Source organism: Lynx rufus, unplaced genomic scaffold (genome assembly GCF_022079265.1).
Source record: "Lynx rufus isolate CCGP_SWC_20201006 ecotype Redwood Valley unplaced genomic scaffold, mLynRuf1.p SCAF_5, whole genome shotgun sequence".
NCBI lineage: Eukaryota > Metazoa > Chordata > Mammalia > Carnivora > Felidae > Lynx > Lynx rufus.
This window is the reverse complement of record NW_025814867.1, coordinates 99,177,350-99,201,754: the sequence shown is the minus strand read 5'-3', so window position 1 is coordinate 99,201,754 and position 24,405 is coordinate 99,177,350. Positions and strand designations below refer to the sequence as shown.

General features: G+C 39.0%; 1 protein-coding gene across 1 annotated transcript in view; it reads right to left on the bottom strand.

Moving 5' to 3' along the window:
- The window catches only part of CFAP44 (cilia and flagella associated protein 44), a 146,544-nt gene that overhangs the window by 76,758 nt on the left and 45,381 nt on the right, over positions 1-24,405 (bottom strand). The window contains exons 16-20 of the mRNA XM_047100263.1: positions 11,820-12,059; positions 5,492-5,637; positions 4,212-4,482; positions 853-908; positions 537-699 (exon numbers count right to left, since the gene is read on the bottom strand). Coding sequence (XP_046956219.1) covers positions 537-699; positions 853-908; positions 4,212-4,482; positions 5,492-5,637; positions 11,820-12,059 — 876 coding nt within the window. The remainder of the gene's footprint in view (positions 1-536; positions 700-852; positions 909-4,211; positions 4,483-5,491; positions 5,638-11,819; positions 12,060-24,405) is intronic.

The following is a 24,405-nucleotide window of genomic DNA, read 5'->3' as shown; positions in this document are numbered from 1 at the left end:
ATCACTAACAGGTAGATGGAAGCTTTGTGATAAGTCAGAAAAAAAAACATTAATACAAAATTAGCTTAAATAATTTGTTAATCGTCCCCATAGCTACAACTATACTAAGTCATTTTTCGGAAACTTTGTGGGACAACCAGGTACTATCTTTTTGATAGATTTGTTGAATTATACAAATGGAATCACAGGAAATCAAAATATATGCATATTTATACAAAGATTAGATATCTTGGTTAGGTACACTAAGGGTTGAAAACCAGATTCAAACCTGTATTTATATATCTTGTCACCACAAGAAAAAAGAAAAGTGAAGTACCTAAATCCAGAAGTAAACTGTGTTATATAAAGAGGTTCTTCTATATCCAAACCAAGTTGTACGTCAAATTCTACAGTATTTTAGCTGCTGCCAACACAATGGCCAGATAAAGGGAAGTTTAAAGATTTTTTAAGTGTTCCTATTTATCAGAAAAATCGTAGTCTTGATCCAAAGAAATAGTGTATGTTAAAAATTAAAGTCAAATTTAATTAAGGCTTACTGTTCGCTTAAACTGCATATGCTTTGGTAATTCTTTATTCATTTCCAGAAGTTGCTGAAATTCATTCCTCAAAGCTTTGAGTTTTTCTCTCTTCCCAGCTTTTATTTCTTCCACTTCTTTCATTAACTTATCATGTTCTCTTTTTCTTCTAGCATTCTCAATACTGAAAACAGAAATTTAAAAGGATAGTAAGATCCAGAAACAGCATAAGAGGAATCAGGACTCAATAATTTGGAAATTCCATTGGCTTGGTCAACTTCTATAAAATGTTGTTTTGCAACAGCTCAAGGCTAGTATTTATCAAAAATTCTCATACCTATAGGCTTTGGGATCTTCAATATCTTCTGGAATTGGCTCTGCTTCAATTCCAAACTGTAGAAAGGGGAGAAACGGTTAACACTTTTAAATTGCATATTTCTCTTGAAATATCTAATAGGAAGTAAACTGAGCTTTTTCCCCCCTCTGCCAATTTCTAATAATTATAGGCTTGCAACGTACTTTCACAGGAAATAATCCAGGGAAAACTAGGGGGAAAATTGTAGTTGACTAAATTTATTTGTTTCTGCTTGATTTAAAGAGGTACATAGAAAAAGTCTTAAAACCTAATATGCATGCAAAATGTTAATATCACCATAATTCCCCTTCAAAATGTGAATTACTAATATCATGTGTTATTAACAAAGGATACATGCAAAATTTCCTAGGTCATTTATTTTAAAATGCTATTTTTTTAGCATATCCCCTTTTATATATGCTTAATTCTCCCCCCAATACCTTATGTGTATACAGGAAGGTTTTAAAATATATTTTTTAGGGGCAACAGGGTGGCTCAGTTGGTTAAGTATCTGACTTTTAATTTTGGGTTTTTTCTTAATTTTTTTTAACATTTATTCATTTTTGAGACAGAGAGAGACAGAGCATGAATGGGGGAGGGTCAGAGAGAGGGAGACACAGAATCTGAAACAGGCTCCAGGCTCTGAGCTGTCAGCGCAGAGCCCAACGCGGGGCTCGAACTCACGGACCGTGAGATCATGACCTGAGCCAAAGTCAGCCGCTTAACCGACTGAGCCACCCAGGCGCCCCTCTGACTTTTAATTTTGACTGGGGTCATGATCTAACAGCTCATGGGATTGAGCCCCACATCAGGCTCTGCATTGCCAGCACAGAAGCTGCTTGGGATTCTCTCTCTCTCTCTCTCTCTCTCTCTCTCTCTCTCTCTCTCTCTGCCTCTCCCATGCTCATGCCCTCTCTCTCTCAAAATAAAATAAACTAAAAATATTTTTTAATTAAAAATTTTTTAGTATAATTGACATGTAGTATTTTTTAAACTTTAAGCATTTCAATTTGTCTTGTTTAAAAAAGACATGCAGTGAGAAAGGCACAGAATATAGTTCCCCTCTCTGAGAAAGAGGAAATCAGAAATATGAATCCCCTTTTAGAAAGGACAGTAATTTAAATTAAGGGAACTATGAAATAAATCACTTAAAATTACTTTGTTTATTCAGATACTATGCTATGCCATAAAATTTAAGGAAAAAGAATTATAATCCAGTGAACCAAACCGAATCTTAGGTTGCTAATCAGTTCTTAAATAAAATTGAATTTATGCTCTATTCTTTTTCATAAGATAGGTCTCTCTTTTGCCGTCCTTCATTGTAAAGAAATAAGGACTCTCTTTTGGCCAAGTTGTTTTATTACAGTACTAGTCTTTATACATATATGTAAATCTACATACTTTTGTGTAAGATAAAGTTTAGAACTTTTTTTTTTAGGTTTATTTGAGAGAGAGAGAGAGAGAGAGAGAAATACATGCACTCCTAGAACACCCAGGCAATCCTAGAATTTTTTTTTTTAAGATTTTATTTTTAAGTTATCTCTGTATCCAAGGTTGGGCTTCAACTCACAACCCCAGGATCAAGAGTCACATGCTCTACTGACTGAGCCAGCCAGATGCCCCAAGGTTTAGGACTTTAGAAGAAGTCGTAAGACATGACCAATGCAAGAGACAGTGATGGCTTATACATTGTAGTTACTGTTAATCACATACTTGATAGAACATACTTGATTCTATACTTGATAGAATTGTATTTTTTAATTCTTCTATTGCCCAGAGAAAAGCCCCTTGGTTCTCCATTAACAGTGTGATTTCCTAGATTTGATACTGATATTCAGCCGTCTCCTGGCCTCAGCTGTTTGCAGTAAATTTGAATTAAAGAGTTACTTTCAACAGTGCCCAAATATATGCCAATTGTTCTCAATTGTGACTACACCTTAGAATCATGGGGGTTGGGAGAAGGGAGAAGATATTTTACAAAATACTGATACATGGGCCTCCCTTTCAGATATTCTCATTTATTTGCTCTTGGAGGGGGCTCAGGCATCTGTACTTTCAAGCATTTCCCAGCCGGTTCTAAAGTAAGAATCTCAGACGCATGCAGAGCTTAGACCTCTATTGATTCAGTTCTTTCTGATTTTGCCTTCTTGAAAGCAGATTCTGCCAATGACATAAGAAACACTGACTGAAGTCACAAATAAAAGGATGCCAATATACATATGTAGAATGGATTTTTTCTACCCAATATAGATTTCCATAGAGAGAGCTGGCATTAGATAGAAAGATAAAGATTTTCTTGTTCATACATTTCCCTTCTGTAATTCTTCTTCCTAAGCTGGATCTCTTTTGACAGCAGTCTATTCTCCAAATTTTGCTTCCATGAATAAAAATGAAAATTCACCTGCTCAAATCTTCCCTACCTTTTTTGTATGTTATCTTGAAGTTGGTTACCTGTTAAAATTCCTAAGAACACATTGACATCCCATTTAATTATGGTCTTTCCAATACAATTCCTTATTCTTTAGGAGCAATTCTAATTGTTATTAGTGATTTTATCCAAAGGAACCACTTTGATAATAGAAAATTCAGGTCCTGTGGTAGGGCAAACATTTAATTTGGGGATCTAAACCCTCAATCTTCATTACAAAACCAATGATACATTCTGCCTAAGGACAGAATAATTTAACTGAATCTTTGGTCATGATCCACATTGTCATATTCTAATGACAAAGACTAATATTTTTACAACCCTTTCAAACACACAAATTATGGTATACATCCCATGTATGCCCCTTCAACAAGTGAATAAGTTAAAAGCAAAATCTATATCTGCAAAATTGTACACTTTGAAAACAAAGAAATTTTGATCAAGAAAGTGATTGATATAGAAAAATTAACTCACTCTTTTTAATTTGGAGAATTCTATACCTTTAGTGTTATAGGGAAATTCAATGACTTTAACATTTAATAGAAGCAACAGAAAGTCAAAATTTTAATACTGATAGGAAGGTATCAGGATAAGGTAAAAGTGTCTAAAGAGTTTTGGGGTTTTTTTTAATGTTTATTTATTTTTGAGAGAGAGAGAAAGAGTGTGAAGGGGGAGGGGCAGAGACAGAGAGAGACACACACAGAATCTGAAGCAGGCTCCAGGCTCTGAGCTGTCAGCACAGAGCCCAACACGGGGCTCAAATCCATGAACCACAAGATCATGACCTGGGCCAAAATCAGACGCTCAACCGACTGAGCCACTGAGGTGCCCCAAGACTTTTCAGTTTTTAAAGAATGAGTAATTTAACATTACTATTTTAAAATATTTTTTATCGTTGTTATTAGTTGCATACCCTTGGAGATGGCACTTTGGCTTTAATGGCTTTCATTAGTTCAAATTCAGAAAAAATGGTGAAAACAAAGATATTACTATCTGCTCCAGTGGTCACCAAGAAACGGTCATCAAAACTAGTAGATATGCCTTTAACACATCCATAATTATTGTCATGCAGATTGAAATGCCAGTAGTCCACCATATTTGTCAACGAAGGATTATTCTGACTTAGGATATAGACTCGAATTGCTCCATTTTGCATTCCACAGAACATGAGATCTTGGTTAATGCTATGAAACATAAATTGTTCATATTAATTAGATATATAATTTTATACCTTTTTTAAACATTTATTTATTTTTGAGAAAGAGCATGAGCAGGGGAGGGGCAGAAAGAGAAGGAGACACAGAATCTGAAGCAGGCTTCAGGTGCTGTGCTGTCAGCACAGAACCCAATGCAGGGCTCAAACTCATGGACCCGAGAACATGACCTGAGCAGAAGTTGGTCATTCAACCAACTGAGCCACCCAGGCACCCCAGATATATAATTTTAAATTAATGACACATGACTGAATTTTAATAACAAAGATGTTATGGACTTCATTGTGCACCCCCACTGTACATATTTTTAAGCCCTAACAAACTACTGCAAAAGAACAGAGGGGAAAAAGCCAATTTGAAATTTAGAGCTATTATATTTGATCTTCAAAAGAATAACTAGCATATATGCTTAATTCTCAATTATTAAAGGACTAAGGATTCAAGTTGTGATTTCTGCAGGATCACTGTAACACTGAACCTTCCTTATCTGACCATGCAGGAGAATCCTAAGTAACAGAAAGTAAGTCCATACAAACCTATTGTGTGATAAACAGAAATTCTGACAGAATATTTGACACAGGGACTTGAAATAGTGTTTCATGACTAGCTTTGATTCTATTTATTCATTCAGTTTATTTAACTATAAAATGTTTGGGGCACTTGGGTGGCTCAGTCGGGTAAGCGTCCAACTTCAACTCAGGTCATGATCTCATGGTACACGAGTTCAAGCCCCACATCAGGCTCTGTGCTGACAGCTCAGAGCTTGGAACCTGCTTCAGATTCTTTGTCTCCCTCTCTTTCTCCTCCTCCTCTCTCTTTCTCTCTCTCTCAAAAATAAATAAGCACTAAATTTTTTAAAAAGAATATATTTGAGTGCCCCTCCATTCGGACACATCTTTAAAAATGAACAATATTCATAATGGACAACAACAGAGACACAAATGAGTTTTTTTTTTAAGCTTTCTGAAATTTTGCTCACCTGAAAGTGATAGTATGGATGGGATTATCCTCTGTATCTTCAAGAAAACGAAAATCAAAAGGTTCATCCTTCTTTTCTGTGCCATTGATACTTTTCTCATATGGGGGGAACTCACAGTGATATAGAAAACCAGAATCATAGCCACCCTGGAAAAGAGATAAATAACATTGAAGGTAGTACTTGAATATAAGATACATACGACCACACAAGGATTTTTTTTATTCTTCAAATTTTAAAACCAAAAATAGATGTCTTAACACATCTATTTTTATATGACTTCTATTATTATAGATAGGTTTTATAAAGTAACTCATTGTCCATTTATATGGAACTATATGATTATGCAATAATAAAACACCTTACAATAATTTGCTTCCATTTAAAAGTCAATACAAGGGGGGCGCCTGGGTGGCGCAGTCGGTTAAGCGTCCGACTTCAGCCAGGTCACGATCTCGCGGTCCGTGAGTTCGAGCCCCGCGTCGGGCTCTGAGCTGATGGCTCAGAGCCTGGAGCCTGTTTCCGATTCTGTGTCTCCCTCTCTCTCTGCCCCTCCCCCGTTCATGCTCTGTCTCTCTCTGTCCCAAAAATAAATAAATGTTGAAAAAAAAAAATTTAAAAAAAAAAAAATAAAAAATAAAAAAAAGTCAATACAAGGAAGATATCACTTCTGACTACCTACTGAGTTCCATTTTATTTCAAGTATTATTCTGCACATGCAGTATTTAATACAGTGTTGTAGGTCATGCTGCTCAGAGCTAGTTTTGAGTCTAGGGCATTGCTCTTCTCCCTGAAGCAATTACCAGCTCTGAAAGTGCCATCTGAGAGGCTTTGAAATTCAGCAATCTGTTGTCTCATGGGCTTAGGGAGAGGGAAAGAATTCCCAAGGTCATCCAAGGAGAAGGAGCCACTGTAAACACACCTTCCACGGGGCTTTCCATTGCAACCCTAGAACACTACACCCTACAAGTAGGAGTCATCTCAGTCACTGACTATATGAACATGATCTAGGATTTCTAGCTGCTTTCCAGAACAAAAATAAACTCCCAGGAGACAATGGCAATATACAGATTCTCAAGCTAATGCTACAGTTTTTCATATACAAGGTCAATTTTTCAATTAAAAAGAATACCCTATGCATACTTGCTAAGACAAGACTTGATTGAAAATCAAAAGAACAAACAGATCAAAGAAAAAATCATGAGAGGTGTTTATAAAATGGATTTCAAGTAACCAAGATTAATATATTTAAGGAATTTGAAGGCACTATGAAAAAGGTAAGAAGTCACCTGGAATCTGTAAAGAAAGTGAATAATGGAAAAAATAAAATTGTAGGACTGAAAAATAAAATGACAAAAATTCAATAGATTAGTTTGAAAGCAACTAGACACAGCTAGAATTATGAATCTGGAAGAGAGATCAGATAAATCAGACCAAAGCAGGAGAAAGAAAAGGAGGATGACAAATACCAAAAGCAAGGGCAGCGTGTGTGTAAAATACCTATGGGTCATAGTGATAAGAGTTAATGTACATAGAACTGGAATCCCAGAAGAAACAAGGACAAAAATGGGCCAGAAGCAATATTGTGGTACATAATGGCTGAAAATTTTCAAAAACTGAGTGAAACTACATTGGGATTCAAGAAACACTATGAACACAAGCAAGAGAAATATGAAGAAATTATACCTTTTAATACAAAATCTTAAAAGCAACCAAGGAAAAAGACACATCAGGTTTCGAAGAAACAACAATAAAAAGATGCAGCTGGCAGAATGGAGGACAAAAGATTAAAATACATCAAAGCTTGCAAAGAAAATATCCAGCAAAAATATGATTTTTTTTTAAAAAGACAAAATGAAGATACCTCAAGACCCCCCAAAAAGCTCCCAAAACAGAGAATGTGTTACCAGCAGACCTACACTAAATACACATACATTTTTAGGCAGAATCTTCTGCAACTACAAAGATATAGAAAGGAATTAACAGTAAGAAAAAGGACAAACCAAAATGATATCAACAACAACAAAAATAGTAAAATACCTTTTAGGAATACAAATATATTTACATATATATGTATATATTTACATATATATTTGCATATATTTGCATATTTATGTATATATTTACATATATGTATATATTTATATGTGTGTTTACATATTTACATATTTACATATATTTACATGTATATGTATATATACATATATACATATATACACATACATATATATATATGTATGTATATAAAGAAAATATATGGCAATGGAGAGGGGGAGGATACATGGCATTGAAGTACTCTATTATCTTTTTCTCTGTAATTAGAAGAGTAAATTTATGTCAAACTATATGAAGTTAAAGGTACATAATATAATCTTTAGGATCACCTCTAAAAGAGGGAGTGGAAAGGAAGGAAAAATTTCAAGTTAGGTGTTAGAGCATGTTTATGTGCTGATAAGAACTGAGTAAACAGAGGGAAGTGGATAATACAGGAGACTAGGTGATTTATTGTAGAACAAGATACTGGAGGATGTGAGAGGGGTGGGATCAAAGGGCCTTTGGGGAAAGTGTCCTTGGACAATTGCAGGAGACTATTCATCAACTCTAAGAGTGGACAAAAGCAGACAAGACTCGTATGGATCCCCATAGAATGTTAGATTTAGATTTGTTTGAGACAAGACAAGGAAATTTTTTTTTCTCATATTTGTTAAATAACACTTTTTGCATGTTTCCAGGACACTAGAACTCTACTACACTGTATTACAGTTCTTTCTATGCCTCTCTCCCTCGTGATACGAAGAAATTTCCTGAAGTCAGGAACCATGTCTTATTTATCCCTTACCCTAGAACCCCACACAATTATAGCCATCAACAACTGTTTCATAAAACAAAGACAAAGTATAAAGGCACTAATAAGTGGAGTCCTAGGTGCCTCCATCACTACTTTCTATTCTTCTTGCTGCTTGTCTCCTTAGAAGTTTCTAACGAAGATGCATTTCTAGGAAAAGTTGAACAGGGGAGAAGTTAATGCTCGTTACTTCTTGTAGCAACAATCCTTGGCTAGTCAGCATCCTGGGACACTGGGATCTGGGACAAACTATGAATTAGTGATAGTCTTTCACATATGGGATGTTGTGGGTTCAATCCCAGAATACTTTAATGAAATTAATATTGCAATAAAGTGAGTCAAATGATTTTTTTTTGTTTCCTGGTACATATAAAAATTATGTTTACACTATAGCATAGACTATTAAGTGTGTAATAGCATTATGTCTAACAGTGTGCATACCTTAAATTTAAAAATACTTTATTGCCCAAAATTTCCAACCATAATCTGAGCTTTTGGAAAGTCTTAATCTTTTTGCTGGGGGGGTCCTGCCTTGATGTTGATGGCTGCTGACTGATCAAGGTGGTGGCTGCTGAAGGATTCCATCTCACTTTCTTTGCTCATCCATAAAAAGCAACTGATCATTTGTTAAAGTTGTATCATGAGATGGTAGACATTCAGTCACATCTTTAGGCTCTACTCAGTTCTAGTTCTCTTGCTGCTTCCACCACATCTTCAGTTACTTCCTCCACTCAAGTCTTGAACCCTCAAAGTCACCCATAAGGGTTGGAATCAACTTCTTCCAAGAACTCCTGCTAATGTCGATATTTTGACCTATTCCCATGAATCTAGAATGGTAAATCCTTTCCAGAAGGTTTTCAATTGGCTTTGCCCAGATCCATTAGAGGAATCACTCTCTACAGCAGTTATAGCCTTACAAAATGTATTTCTTAAATAATAAGACTTGAAAGTCTACTTTACTCTTTGATCCACAGGCTACCAAATGGATGTTGTGCTAGGAGGCATAAAAACAACATTAATCTCATCATAGGTCTCCAGGAATCATGGGTAACCAGCTATGTTGTCAATGAACAATAATATTTTAAAAGGAATCTTTTTTTCTGAACAGGTCTCCCAGCTTTGTTGTTCCATTTATAGTGCACAGGCAGTAGGGATTTAGCACAATTCTTAAGGGCCCTAGGATATTCGGAATGGTAAATGAGCACTGGATTCAAATTTAAGTCACCAGCTGCATTAGCCCCTAACAAAAGGGTCAACCTATTCTTTGACGCCAGGAATTGACATATCCTTTATGAAAGTCCTAGATTACATCATCCAGTAGAAGGTTGTTTCATCTACATTGAAAATCTATTGTGGTGCACCTAGGTGGCTGACTGAGCATCTGACTTTGGCTCCGGTCATCTCATGGTTCATGAATTTGAGCCCTATGTCTGGCTCTGTGTGGACAGCTCGGAGCCTGGAGCCTAGTTCAGATTCTGTGTCTCCCTCTCTATCTGCCCCTCCCCCATTCGCACTCTGTCTCTCTCTCAAAAATAAATAAACATTAAAAAATTTTTTAAGAAAATCTGTTTAGTATAGCCACCTTCATGACTGATCTTTTTTTTTAAATGTTTATTGATTTTTGACAGAGAGAGAGAGAGAGAGAGAGTGAGAGCATGAGCGGGGGAGGGGCAGAGAGAGAGGGAGACCACAGATTCTGAGGCAGGCTCCAGGCTCTGAGCTGTCAGCACAGAGCCCAATGCAGGGCTCGAACTCACAGACTGCGAGATCATGACCAGAGCCAAAGTCAGACGCTCAACCGACAACCACCCAGGCACCCCATGAGTAATCTTAGCTAGATCCTCTGGATAACTTGCTGCAGCTTCTCCATCAGCACCTGCTGCTGTACCTCACACTTCTCTATTATGGAGATGGCTTCTTTCCTTCTTTGCTTAAACTTCATGGACCAATCCCTGCTAACTTCAAACTTTTCTTCTGAAGCTTCCTCACCTCTCCCAGAATTGGAGAGAGTTAGGGCATTGCTCTGCATTAGGCTTTGGCTGAAGAGAATGTTGTGGCTGGTTTTATCTTCCATCCAGGCCACTGAAATTTTCTCCATATCAGCAATAAGGCTATTTTGCTTTCTCGGTATTTGTGTGTTTACTGGAATAGCACTTTTAATTTCTTTCAAGAACTTCTCCTTTGGAGGGCATCTGGCTGGTTAGGAGATAGAGCATGTGACTATTGATCTCAGGGTAATGAGTTCACCCCATGTTGGGCATGGAGCCTACTAAAAAAACCTTTTCCTTTGCATTAACATCTTGGCCTACTATTTGGCACAAGAGACCTAGCTTTTGGCCTGCCTTGGCTTTTGACATGCGTTCCTCACTAAGCTTAATCATTTCTTGTTTCTGATTTAAAGTGAGAAACGTGTGACTCTTCCTTTCAAGTGAACAATTAGAAGCTATTGTAGGGTTATTAATTGGCCTAATTTAAATATTCTTGTATCTCTGGGAAGGCGCAAGGAGAGGGAGAGAGATGGGGGAATGACTAGTTAGTGGAGCAGTGAAAACACACACAATATTTATCGTTAGGTTTGCTGTCTTATATGGGTGTGGTTCATGGCTCCCCAAAACAATTACAATAGTAACAAAGATCAATGATCACAGATCACCATAATGATAATAATGACAAAGTTTGGAATATCACAAGAATTACCAAAATGTGACACACAGACATGAAGTGAGCCAATGTTGTAGAAATAATGATGCTGATTAGCTTGCTCAACACAGGATGGCCACAAACCTTCAATTTGTGACAATCACAGTATGTGTGAAGTATAATAAAATCATGTCAATAAATAGTTTTTTTGTTAATGGAGCTGAAGTTTGTGACAAATTTATAACGAAGGAAATCTTGTTTTGCAATCAATTGTTTCATGATAGTAGAAAATATATAATTAGAGAATGTAATTATCACAACTTTGTGACAGTCCTCTGTCTTTGACTCTCTGATATCTATTTTTCTCTTTTTCCATATTAGCCAAGTTCCAATTTTGTTCAGGGTGACAATGTGACCATCTAAAAATAGTCATCTTCCCAGACTTCCACGTGGCCACACAGCATAGCTGCAGATAACAAAATGCAAACAAAACTCTGCAGGATAATGTGGCCATTATTTTCAAAATGTCAATTAGTTTCACATTAAAGAAACAATAGAAACAGCCAGAAGACTCTTTAGCCCTTTGCCCTTCCTTCTACCTTTAATTCTTCTTCTCTTTGACCCCCTGAAATATGAATGATCATTATAGATGATAGCAGATATTATAAACAGACATAAAAGATATTAAGATGACACAAAAACTGTAAGTCACATTCATTCATCAAAATTCACAACTTATTCAATAGTATTTAACAAATGGTCTCACCATAAGAGAAAGTAAGAATGGGCTGGAAATTCATGATCAGACACTATTTAATCAAAATTATGTATTACATTATTACTCACCAAAGAAACCCAGAACTTCCCTGGCTCAGAGTAAAATCCACAGAGTATGCGACAGGGGGTTGATGGAATAAAGATTTCGGGTAATGGCTCCTCTTCCTCTCTTTCCTCCTCCTCCTCCTCCACCTGGAATTCCTTTTCTCCATCTTCTTTCATCTCTGCTGCTAGCTGCTTCCTCCTTTCTTCCTTCTCCTTCTCCTTCAACTCCTTTTGTTTCTTTCTCTTTTCTATTTCTATTAATCTCTTTTGCAAGAGACATTAAGAAGATAAAAAACTGTAAATCATTCATTCATTTACAGTAATGGGATGACAAAGAAAGTGGAAGGAAGAACTCACAGCTCTGATGTAACAAATAGTGTCATTTAAAAATAAATCAATTTGGGGGTATATCTTTAAACTTTTCAAATCATTTCTGTATTACCTGCTTCGATCCTAGTTTTATAGAAATTATTTTCTCTTTTTTTTCCTAATAGAGAAGCTAAATACATTTTCTTTCAGAGTCCATCACCATCAACCCATGAACTAGGTAGACCAAAATAACCATGGAGGAAAGGTGTTTAGTATCTACTAAAATAGTAACAGCAAAACTGTGAGTTAGGCCTTCCACATCTATCAAATGGTGATTTCAAAAGTCACCTAACACTAGCATCCCTACCTCCCATCTTTTATTCTTTTTATCCTTCAGAATTACTTCCTAATTTATATGACCTCATCACATCAATCTCCTCAAAATCTCACAATGGGAGGAGTGACTGAAAAGCTTCTGCAAAACAAAAGAGGTGGAGACACAGTAATGAAGGGAACCTCCAATCCCAAATGCCATGCACTGCAGTGGGAAGGGATACTACTGAGACATCCTGAGCAGAATCATCTGCCCTGGAACACAGGGGGAAAAAGCCAAGGTTTAAAAGAACAACTAGTATGTGAAAGAACCAGCCCTAAAACCCTCCCAAACTAAAGGGAGCTGCTGGAACTCTCTCTGGGTTAGAAGGGCTGACAAGCACCCCAGTTTATGCTCCCTTCCACCATGGCAGTGTCAATGGGATGAGAGGGTCTGGGCACCCTAACCAGCCTACCACGTCAGTGAACCTCAGACACCTGGCCCCAGCAATCCCACCAAGGAGGCTCTAGGGCGATATATACCAGGACACCCCTCGGTAGCACTCAGTACAGCTTCAGCTGTTGCACCAAGGTGACACATGTGCAAAGCATCCCTGAACACTCCAGGTCCATACCCACTTTGGCTTCAGCTTGCTAGGCACCATCAACACAGAGTACCCTAGGACCTCCTGGCTGATGTCTGTTTGGCCCAGCTGTCCCACCAGGGTGCCCCCTGTACAGAGCATCCCAGGACACATTGGACTCCACCAGCCTTGGTTTCCATTGCCCCACAAGGGCACCCCCTTTGCTGCACACTGAGGGACCCTCCAGTTTATACCTACTTCACCTTCAGTTGTCCTGCCAGGGCATCCTCAGGATGGAACGCTCCTAAATACCCTGGCTTGCACACATTTCCACTTCAGCCGTCCTGCCAAGGTGCCTTCTGTATGGAAGGTCCAGCCCCCCACTCACACCCCCCCCCTTAGCTTGCATCCACTTCAGTTTTAGTTGACCTGCCAGGGCATCCCTGAAAAGAATGCCCTTGGACACACTGGCTTGTGCTGGCCTGGGCTTATCACCCCATCAGGGCACCCCCTGCAATGGGCACTGCAGGACGCTCCAGCTTGTACCAACTTCAGCTTCAGCTGTCCTGCCAGGGCACCTCTGCACATAAGGGCCCAGGATCCTTCAAAGTTGCACCCACTTCAGCTTTAGTTGTCCTGTCAGGGTGTCTACTATATGGAGACCCCTAGGACCTCCCACTTGCACTCACTTCAGCTATGGTCATCTCACCAGGTCAGTCACAGCATGGAATGCCCTGCAACCCCCAGCCTACACCAACCACAGCTCCTGCCAGCCAGCAGAAGTCGCCAAGCATACACAGGGGACGACCAGACACAAGACCATTTCTTCAAATTCAGAAGTAGCTGTTCTGCTAATTCATCAAAATAAACATGGAAGTCAATAACAATGGGGAAACAGGAGTATGTTCCAAAAGAAAGAAAAAGACAAAACCTCAGAATAAGTACTAAGTAAAAAGGAAATAAGCAATATGCCTAATAAAGAGTTTAAAGCAATGATCATAAAGATGCTTACCAGGCTGGAGAAAAGAGTGAAAGAACTCAGTGAAGCCTTCAACAAAGAGATGGAAAATATAAAAAAGAACCAGAGATGAAGAACACAATAACCTAATTACAAACAAACAAATAAACAACAACAAATAACACTAGAGGGAATCAAAAGATTAGAAGGTGTAGAAGAATGGATCAGTGATCTGGAAGAGAGGGTAATGGAAAGCACCCAAGCTGAACAACAAGGGGAAAAAAAAAAGCAGGATAAGTTAAGAGATCTTTTAGACAACATCAAGCAAACAAATATTTGCATTATGGGGGTCCCAGAAGGAAAAAGAGAGAATGGGGCAGAAAACTCAGTTGAAGGCATACTAGTAAAAACTTCACTCATCTTGAAAAAGATATAGACATCTAGGTTTAGGAAGCACAGAGCGTTCAAAATAAGATGAACCCAAGAATGTCCACACCATGACATAATAATTAAAATGTCAAAAGTTAAAGATAGAAAAAGAATTTTAAAAATAGCAAGAGAGAAGTATAAAAGGAAAGCACATAAGGCTATTGGTTGGATTTTCAGCAGAAACTTTGTAGGCCAGAAGGGAGTAGCACTACATATTCAAAGTCTTGAAAGGAAAAAACTACAACCAAGAATACTCTACCTGGCAAGGTTATCATTCAGAATAAAAGGAAAGAGAGTTTCCCAGACAAAAATTAAAGGAGTTTATCATCACTAAATTGGCCTTACAAAAATGCAAAAGGACTTCTTTAAGTATAAAAGAAAAGCCCATAATTAGAAGAAAATTATGAATAAAAATATGGAAAATATGGTAACCTAAACATAAAATGTGGAGAGAGGGGTATAAAAAATAAGTTTTTTAGAATGTGTTTGAACTTAAATGACCATCAACTTAATATACACTGCTATATACTTAGGAAGCAATATACAAACCTCATGGTAACTACAAACCTATCCTAAAACAAAACCTATAATAGATACACACAAAAAAGGGGGGGGGGGAAATAATGACACTACAGAAAGTCAATCACAAAAAAAGAGAGTAAGAAAAGAACTAAGAACTCCAAAAAAAAAAAAAAAAACCAGAAAACGATTAACAAAATGACAATAAGTACATACATATCGATAATTACTTAAATGTAAATGGTCTAAATCCTCCAATAAAAAGGTAGAGGGTGACAAATCAGAAAAAAAGAAAGACTCATCTATATTCTGCCTACAAAAGATTCACTTCAGACCTAAAGACACAGACTGAGATTGAAAGAATTGAAAAATCTATTCCACTACAAATGGAAGCAGCAAAAAAGCTGGGGCAGGAATACTCATAACAAATAAAACAGACTGTAAACTCTAAAATAAAAACTATCATAACAGACAAAGAAGAGCATTATATAATGATAAAGGGATCAATCCAACAAGTAAATATCTATGTACCCAACATTAGAGTACCTAAATAAACAAAGGAAATATTAATAGATATAAAGGGAGGAACTGACAGTAACACAATAGTAAGGGACTTTAACACTTAATTTACATCAATGAATAGGTCATTCAGGCAGAAAAATCAATGAGGAAATAGTGTCTTTGAATGACATATAAGACCAGATAGACTTTATACAGAACATTCCATCCAAAAACAACAGAGTGCACATTCTCTTCAAGTGCATGTGGAACATTCTCATTAGGCCACAAAACAAGTCTCAATCAATTTAAGAAGACTGAAATCGTATCATTCATCTTTTACAATCACAACACTATGAAACCAGGACTCAAAATCAAAAAACCACAAACGTGGAGGCTAAACATACAACCAGTGAGTCAATGAAGAAATCAAAGAATAAATGAAAAAAAAAAGACATGGAGACAAATGAAAATGAAAACACAAACTGTCCAAAATCTTTGGGAAGCATTGAAAGCAGTTCTAAGAGGGAAATTTATAGCAGCACAGGCCTATCTCAAGAAACAAGAAAAAGTTCAAATAAACTAACTTTACGCATGAAAGAACTAGAAAAAGGACAAAGTCCTAGGTAAATAGAAGGAAGTAATAAAGCTCAGAGCAGAACGAAATGGCACATAGACTTAAAAAAAAACAAACAAACAGACCAATGAAAGAGAAGACCAATGAAATCAAGATCTGGTTCTTTCAAGAGACAAACAAAATCGATAAACCTTTAGTCAGACTCATCAGTAATAAAAGAGAAAAGACCCAAATAAATAAAATAAAAAACAAAAGGAAAATGTAACAACCAGCACCATAAAAATACAAGAATTATGAAAGAATACTGTGAAAAATTATATACCAAAAAATTGGACAACCTAGAAGAAATGGGTAAATTCCTAGAAACATACAATCTTCCAAAACTGAATAAGGAAGAAAGGGAAAATCTGAAGAGACCAATTACTAGTAATATTTGAATCAGTAATCAAAAATCTACCAAAAAGCAAAGCCTGTGACCAGATGGATTCATAGGTAAACTCTACCAAACATTTAGAGAAGAGTCAATACCTCTCCCCCCTCAAACTATTTACAGAAAAATAAAACAGGGAAATATTCCAAGTATATTCTGAGAGGCCAGCATTACCCTGATACCAAAACCAGATGAAGATCATTTTAAAAAGAAGAAGAAAACTACAGGGAAATATCCCTGATAAACATAGATGCAAAAATCCTCAACAAGATATTAGCAAACCACATTCAACAATATATTAAAGGGATCACTCACCACAATCAAGTAGGATTCATCCTCAAGATGCAAGAATGGGGTAGGAGGACGCTGGGTTCACCCCACCCTGCTGATCTCTTAGATTCCACCCACATCAGCCTAATTTACCCAGAAAACCGCCAGAAGACTAGCAGAACGGACTCTCCGCAGCCAAGCGTAGACTAGAGGCCCACAGAAGAGGGTAGGAAGGGCGGAGAGGCAGTGCATGCTACATGGACTTGCAGGAGGGAACCGGGGCGGTGGAGGGGCAGCCAGCCCACCCAGCAAGGCAGAGCCCCCGAGTCTGGCTTGCAAAAGCAGAGAGGCCAGACAGAGTGTGTTCTGACAGCCAGCAGGACTTAACATCTGGAAGGTTATAAGTTAACAGCACTGCTCTGAGAGTGGGAGGGCTGGAGGAAAATGGGAGGGGGAGTTGTTGAGCCCCAGAGGACAGAGCTCAGCTTGTCGGGGAACAAAGGCACTGGGAAGTGCCATCTCCCTCACCCATCCCCCAGCCAAAATCCCAAAGGGAACCAGCGCAAACACCCAATGCTGTGGATCCATCCCTCCGATGGGTCTGCCTCCCTCCCGGTGCCACAGAGCCCCTCCCGAAGCAGACCACCAAAGGCAAAGTGAGCTGAGCCTGCCCCTCCTGCCCCTGTGCACCTTGCAGATCCACCCCGGCTAATACGCCAGATCCCACTGAAGCAGCACCACAAGCCTGGCAGTGTGCAAGTAGCCCAGACAGGGGCCAGACCACTCCATAGTGAGTCCTGCCCCTCAGAGAGGGAAAGATAAGGTACACACCAGTCTGACTGTGGGGCCAGTGGTGGGCTGGGAGCAGACATCAGGTCTGACTGCGGCCCTACCCACCAACTAAAGTTACTCCAGACACCACAGGGGAAGAGCCCTGCAGTTCTGCACCACTCCAGGGACTATCCAAAATGACAAAATGGAAGAATTCTCAAAATAACACTCCAGGAAGTAGCAACAGCTAACGAACTGATCAAAAACGAATTAAGCAATATGGCAGAAAATGAATTTAAAATAATAGTCATAAAATTAATCGCTGGGCTTGAAAAAAGCATAGAGGACAGCAGAGAATCTATTACTACAGAGATCAAGGGACTAAGAAACAGTCAGGAGGACCTAAAAAATGCTAGAAATGACCTGCAAAATAAAATGGAGGTGACCAAAGCTCAGATTGAAGAGGCAGAGGAGAGAATAGGTGAATTAGAAGATAAAATTATGGAAAAAGAGGAAGCTGAGAAAAAGAGAGATAAAAAAATCTAGGAGTGTGAGGGGAGACTTAGAGACCTAAATGACACAATTAAACGAAATAATATACGTATAATTGGGATTCCAGAGGAGGAAGAGAGAGGGAAAGGTGCTGAAGGTGTACTTGAAGAAATCATAGCTGAGAACTTCCCTGATCTGGGGAAGGAAAAAGGCATTGAAATCCAAGAGGCACAGAGAACTCCCTTCAGACGTAACTTGAATCAATTTTCTGCATGACATATCATAGTGAAACCAGCAAAATACTAGGATAAAGAGAAGTTTCTGAAAGCAGCTCGGGATAAACATGCTCTAACATATAAAGGGAGACTGATAAGACTAGTGACAGACCTATCTACTGAAAGTTGGCAGGCCAGAAAGGAATGGCAGGAAATCTTCAATGTGATGAACAGAAAAAATATGCAGCCAAGAATCCTTTATCCAGCAAGTCTGTCATTCAGAATAGAAGGAGAGATAAAGGTCTTCCCAAACAAACAAAAACTAAAGGAATTCATTACCACTAAACCAGCCTTACAAGATCCTAAGGGGGATCCTGTGAGACGAAGTACCAGAGACATCACTACAAGCATGAAACCTTCAGACATCACAATGACTCTAAACCCATATCTTTCTGTAATAACACTGAATGTAAATGGACTAAATGCACCAACCAAAAGACATAGGGTATCAGAATGGATAAAAAAACAAGACCCATCTATTTGCTGCCTACAAGAGACTCATTTTAGACCTGAGGACGCCTTCAGAATAAAAGTGAGGGGATGGAGAACTATCTATCATGCTACTGAAGTCAAAAGAAAGCTGGAGTAGCCATACTTATATCAGACAAACTAGACTTTAAATTAAAGGCTGTAACAAGAGATGAAGAAGGGCATTATATAATAATTACAGGGTCCATCCATCAGGAAGAGCTAACAATTATAAATGTCTATGTGCCGAATGTGGGAGCCCCCAAATATATAAAACAATTATTCACAAACATAAGCAACCTTATTGATAAGAATGTGGTAATTGCAGGGGACTTTAATACTCCACTTACAACAATGGATAGATCATCTAGACAGAGGATCAATAAAGAAACAAGGGCCCTGAATGGTACATTGGATCAGATGGACCTGACAGATATATTCAGAACTCTGCATCCCAAAGCAACAGAATATACTTTCTTCTCGAATGCACATGGAACATTCTCCAAGATAGATCACATACTGGGTCACAAAACAGCCCTTCATAAGTATACAAGAATTGAGATCATACCATGCAGTTTCAGACCACAACACTATGGGAGATGGGACAGGAAGATGGTGGCGTAGGAGGACGCTGGGCTCACCGCGCGTCCTGCTGATCACTTAGATTCCACCTACACCTGCCTAAATAACCCAGAAAACCGCCAGAGGATTAGCAGAACGGAGTCACCGGACCCAAGTGCAGACGAGAGGCCCACGGAAGAGGGTAGGAAGGGCGGCGAGGCGGTGCGCGCTCCACGGACTGGCGGGAGGGAGCCAGGGCGGAGGGGCGGCTCGCCAGCCAAGCAGAGCCCCCGAGTCCGGCTTGCAAAAGCGGAGGGGCCTGACGGACTGTGTTCCGACAGCAAGCGCGACTTAGCGTCTGGGAGGTCATAAGTTAACAGCTCTGCTCAGAAAGCGGGAAGGCTGGAGGACAAAGGGAGGGTGAGCTGCGGAGCCCCCGGATGACAGACCTCAGTTTGGCGGGGAACAAAGGCTCTCGCCAGCGCCATCTCCCCCGCCCATCCCCCAGCCAAAATCCCAAAGGGAACCAGTTCCTGCCAGGGAACTTGCTCGCTCTGCGCAAACACCCAACTCTGTGCTTCTGCGGAGCCAAACCTCTGGCAGCGGATCTGACTCCCTCCTGCTGCCACAGGGCCCCTCCTGAAGTGGATCACCTAAGGAGAAGCGAGCTAAGCCTGCCCCCCCTGCCGCCGTGCACCTTGCCTTCCCACCCCAGCTAATACGCCAGATCCCCAGCATCACAAGCCTGGCAGTGTGCAAGTAGCCCAGACGGGCCACGCCACCCCACAGTGAATCCCGCCCCTAGGAGAGGGGAAGAGAAGGCACACACCAGTCTGACTGTGGCCCCAGCGGTGGGCTGGGGGCAGACATCAGGACTGACTGCGGCCCCGCCCACCAACTCCAGTTATACACCACAGCACAGGGGAAGTGCCCTGCAGGTCCTCACCACACCAGGGACTATCCAAAATGACCAAGCGGAAGAATTCCCCTCAGAAGAATCTCCAGGAAATAACAACAGCTAATGAGCTGATCAAAAAGGATTTAAATAATATAACAGAAAGTGAATTTAGAATAATAGTCATAAAATTAATCGCTGGGCTGGAAACAGTATACAGGACAGCAGAGAATCTCTTGCTACAGAGATCAAGGGACTAAGGAACAGTCACGAGGAGCTGAAAAACGCTTTAAAGGAAATGCAAAACAAAATGCAAACCACCACGGCTCGGATGGAAGAGGCAGAGGAGAGAATAGGTGAACTAGAAGATAAAGTTATGGAAAAAGAGGAAGCTGAGAAAAAGAGAGATAAAAAAATCCAGGAGTATGAGGGGAAAATTAGAGAACTAAGTGATACACTAAAAAGAAATAATATATGCATAATTGGTATCCCAAAGGAGGAAGAGAGAGGGAAAGGTGCTGAAGGGGTACTTGAAGAAATTATAGCTGAGAACTTCCCTGAACTGGGGAAGGAAAAAGGCATTGAAATCCAAGAGGCACAGAGAACTCCCTTCAGACGTAACTTGAATCGATCTTCTGCACGACATATCATAATGAAACTGGCAAAATACAAGAATAAAGAGAAAATTCTGAAAGCAGCAAGGGGTAAACGTGCCCTCACATATAAAGGGAGACCTATAAGACTCGTGACTGATCTCTCTTTTGAAACTTGGCAGGCCAGAAAGAATTGGCACGAGATTTTCAGTGTGCTAGACAGAAAAAATATGCAGCTGAGAATCCTTTATCCAGCAAGTCTGTCATTCAGAATAGAAGGAGAGATAAAGGTCTTCCCAAACAAACAAAAACTGAAGGAATTTGTCACCACTAAACCAGCCCTACAAGAGATCCTAAGGGGGACCCTGTGAGACAAAGTACCAGAGACATCACTACAAGCATAAAACATACAGACATCACAATGACTCTAAACCCGTATCTTTCTATAATAACACTGAATGTAAATGGATTAAATGCGCCAACCAAAAGACATAGGGTATCAGAATGGATAAAAAAACAAGACCCATCTATTTGCTGTCTACAAGAGACTCATTTTAGACCTGAGGACACCTTTAGATTGAGAGTGAGGGGATGGAGAACTATTTATCATGCTACTGGAAGCCAAAAGAAAGCTGGAGTAGCCATACTTATATCAGACAAACTAGACTTTAAAGGCTGTAACAAGAGATGAAGAAGGACATTATATAATAGTTACAGGGTCTATCCATCAGGAAGAGCTAACAATTATAAATGTCTATGTGCCGAATACCGGAGCCCCCAAATATATAAAACAATTACTCATAAACATAAGCAACCTTATTGACAAGAATGTGGTAATTGCTGGGGACTTTAACACCCCACTTACAAAAATGGATAGATCATCTAGACACACGGTCAATAAAGAAACAAGGGCCCTGAATGAGACATTGGATCAGATGGACTTGACAGATATATTTAGAACTCTGCATCCCAAAGCAACAGACCACAACACTATGAAGCTTGAAATCAACCACAAGAAAAAGTCTGGAAAACCTCCAAAATCATGGAGGTTAAAGAACACCCTACTAAAGAATGAATGGGTCAACCAGGCAATTAAAGAAACTTAAAAAAATATGGAAACAAATGAAAATTGAAATACAATAATCCAAACACATTGGGATGCAGCAAAGGCAGTCCTGAGAAAAAAATACATTGCAATCCAGGCCTATCTCAAGAAACAAGAAAAATCCCAAATACAAAATCTAACAGCACACCTAAAGGAAATAGAAGCAGAACAGCAAAGACAGCCTAAACCCAGCAGAAGAGAAATAATAAAGATCAGAGCAGAAACAAACAATATAGAATCTAAAAAAACTGTAGAGCAGATCAATGAAACCAAGAGTTGGTTTTTTGAAAAAATAAACAAAATTGATAAACCTCTAGCCAGGCTTCTCAAAAAGAAAAGGGAGAGGACCCAAATAGATAACATCATGAATGAAAATGGAATGATTACAACCAATCCCTCAGAGATACAAGCAATTATCAGGGAATACTATGAAAAATCATATGCCAACAAACTGGACAACCTGGAAGAAATGGACAAATTCCTAAGCACCCACACGCTTCCAAAACTCAATCAGGAGGAAATAGAAAGCCTGAACAGACCCATAACTAGCGAAGAAATTGAATCAGTCATCAAAAATCTCCCAACAAATAAGAGTCCAGGACCAGATGGCTTCCCTGGGGAGTTCTACCAGACATCTAAAGCAGAGGCAATACCTATCTTTCTCAAGCTATTCTAAAAAATAGAAAGGGAAGGAAAACTTCCAGACTCATTCTATGAAGCCAGCATTACTTTGATTCCTAAACCAGACAGAGACCCAGTAACAAAAGAGATCTACAGGCCAATAACCCTGATGAATATGGATGCAAAAATTCTCAATAAGATACTATCAAATCGAATTCAACAGCATATAAAAAGAATTATTCACCATGATCAAGTGGGATTCATTCCTGGGATGCAGGGCTGGTTCAACATTCGCAAATCAATGTGATACATCACATTAATAAAATAAAAGATAAGAACCATATGATCCTGTCAATTGATGCAGAAAAGGCATTTGACAAAATTCAGCATCCTTTCTTAATAAAAACCCTAGAGAAAGTCACAATAGAAGGAACATACTTACACGTCATAAAAGCCATTTATGAAAAGCCCACAGCTAATATCATCCTCAATGGGGAAAAACTGAGAGCTTTCTCCCTGAGATCAGGAACACAGCAGGGATGTCCACTCTCACCGCTGTTGTTTAACATAGTGTTGGAAGTGCTAGCATCGGCAATCAGACAACAAAAGGAAATCAAAGGCATCAAAATTGGCAAAGATGAAGTCAAGCTTTCACTTTTTGCAGATGACATGATATTATACATGGAAAACTCCATAAACTCTACCAAAAGTCTGCTAGAACTGATACATGAATTCAGCAAAGTCGCAGGATACAAAATTAATGTACAAAAATCAGTTGCATTCTTATACAATAATAATGAAGCAACAGAAAGACAAATAAAGAAACTGATCCCATTCACAATTGCACCAAGAAGCATAAAATACCTAGGAATAAATCTAACCAAAGATGTAAAAGATCTGTATGCTGAAAACTATAGAAAACTTATGAAGGAAATTGAAGAACATATAAAGAAAAACATGGAAAAACATTCCGTGCTCATGGATTGGAAGAATAAATATTGTGAAAATGTCAATACTACCCAAAGCTATCTACACATTCAATGCAATCCCAATCAAAATTGTACCAGCATTCTTCTCAAAGCTAGAACAAGCAATCCTAAAATTTGTATGGAACCACAAAAGGCCCCGAATAGCCAAAGTAATTTTGAAGAAGAAGACCAAAGCAGGAGGCATCACAATCCCAGACTTTAGCCTCTACTACAAAGCTGTCATCATCAAGACAGCATGGTATTGGCACAAAAACAGACACATAGACCAATGGAATAGAATAGAAACCCCAGAACTAGACCCACAAACGTATGGCCAACTCATCTTTGACAAAGCAGGAAAGAACATCCAATGGAAAAAAGTCTCTTTAACAAATGGTGCTGGGAGAACTGGACAGCAACGTGCAGAAAATTGAAACTAGATCACTTTCTCACAGCATTCACAAAAATAAACTCAAAATGGATAAAGGACCTGAATGTGAGATAGGAAACCATCAAAACCCTAGAGAAGAAAGCAGGAAAAGACCTCTCTGATCTCAGCCACAGCAATTTCTTACTTGACACATCCCCAAAGGCAAGGGAATTAAAAGAAAAAATGAACTATTGGGACCTCATGAAGATAAAAAGCTTCTTCACTGCAAAGGAAACAATCAACAAAACTAAAAGGCAACCAATGGAATGGGAAAAGATATTTGCAAATGACATATTGGACAAAGGGCTAATATCCAAAATCTATAAAGAGCTCACCAAACTCCACACTCGAAAAGCAAATAATCCAGTGAAGAAATGGGCAGAAGACATGAATAGACCCTTGTCTAAAGAAGACATCCAGATGGCCAACAGGCACATGAAAAGATGCTCAACGTCGCTCCTCATCAGGAAAATACAAATCAAACCACACTCAGATATTACCTCATGCCAGTCAGAGTGGCTAAAATGAACAAATCAGGAGACTAT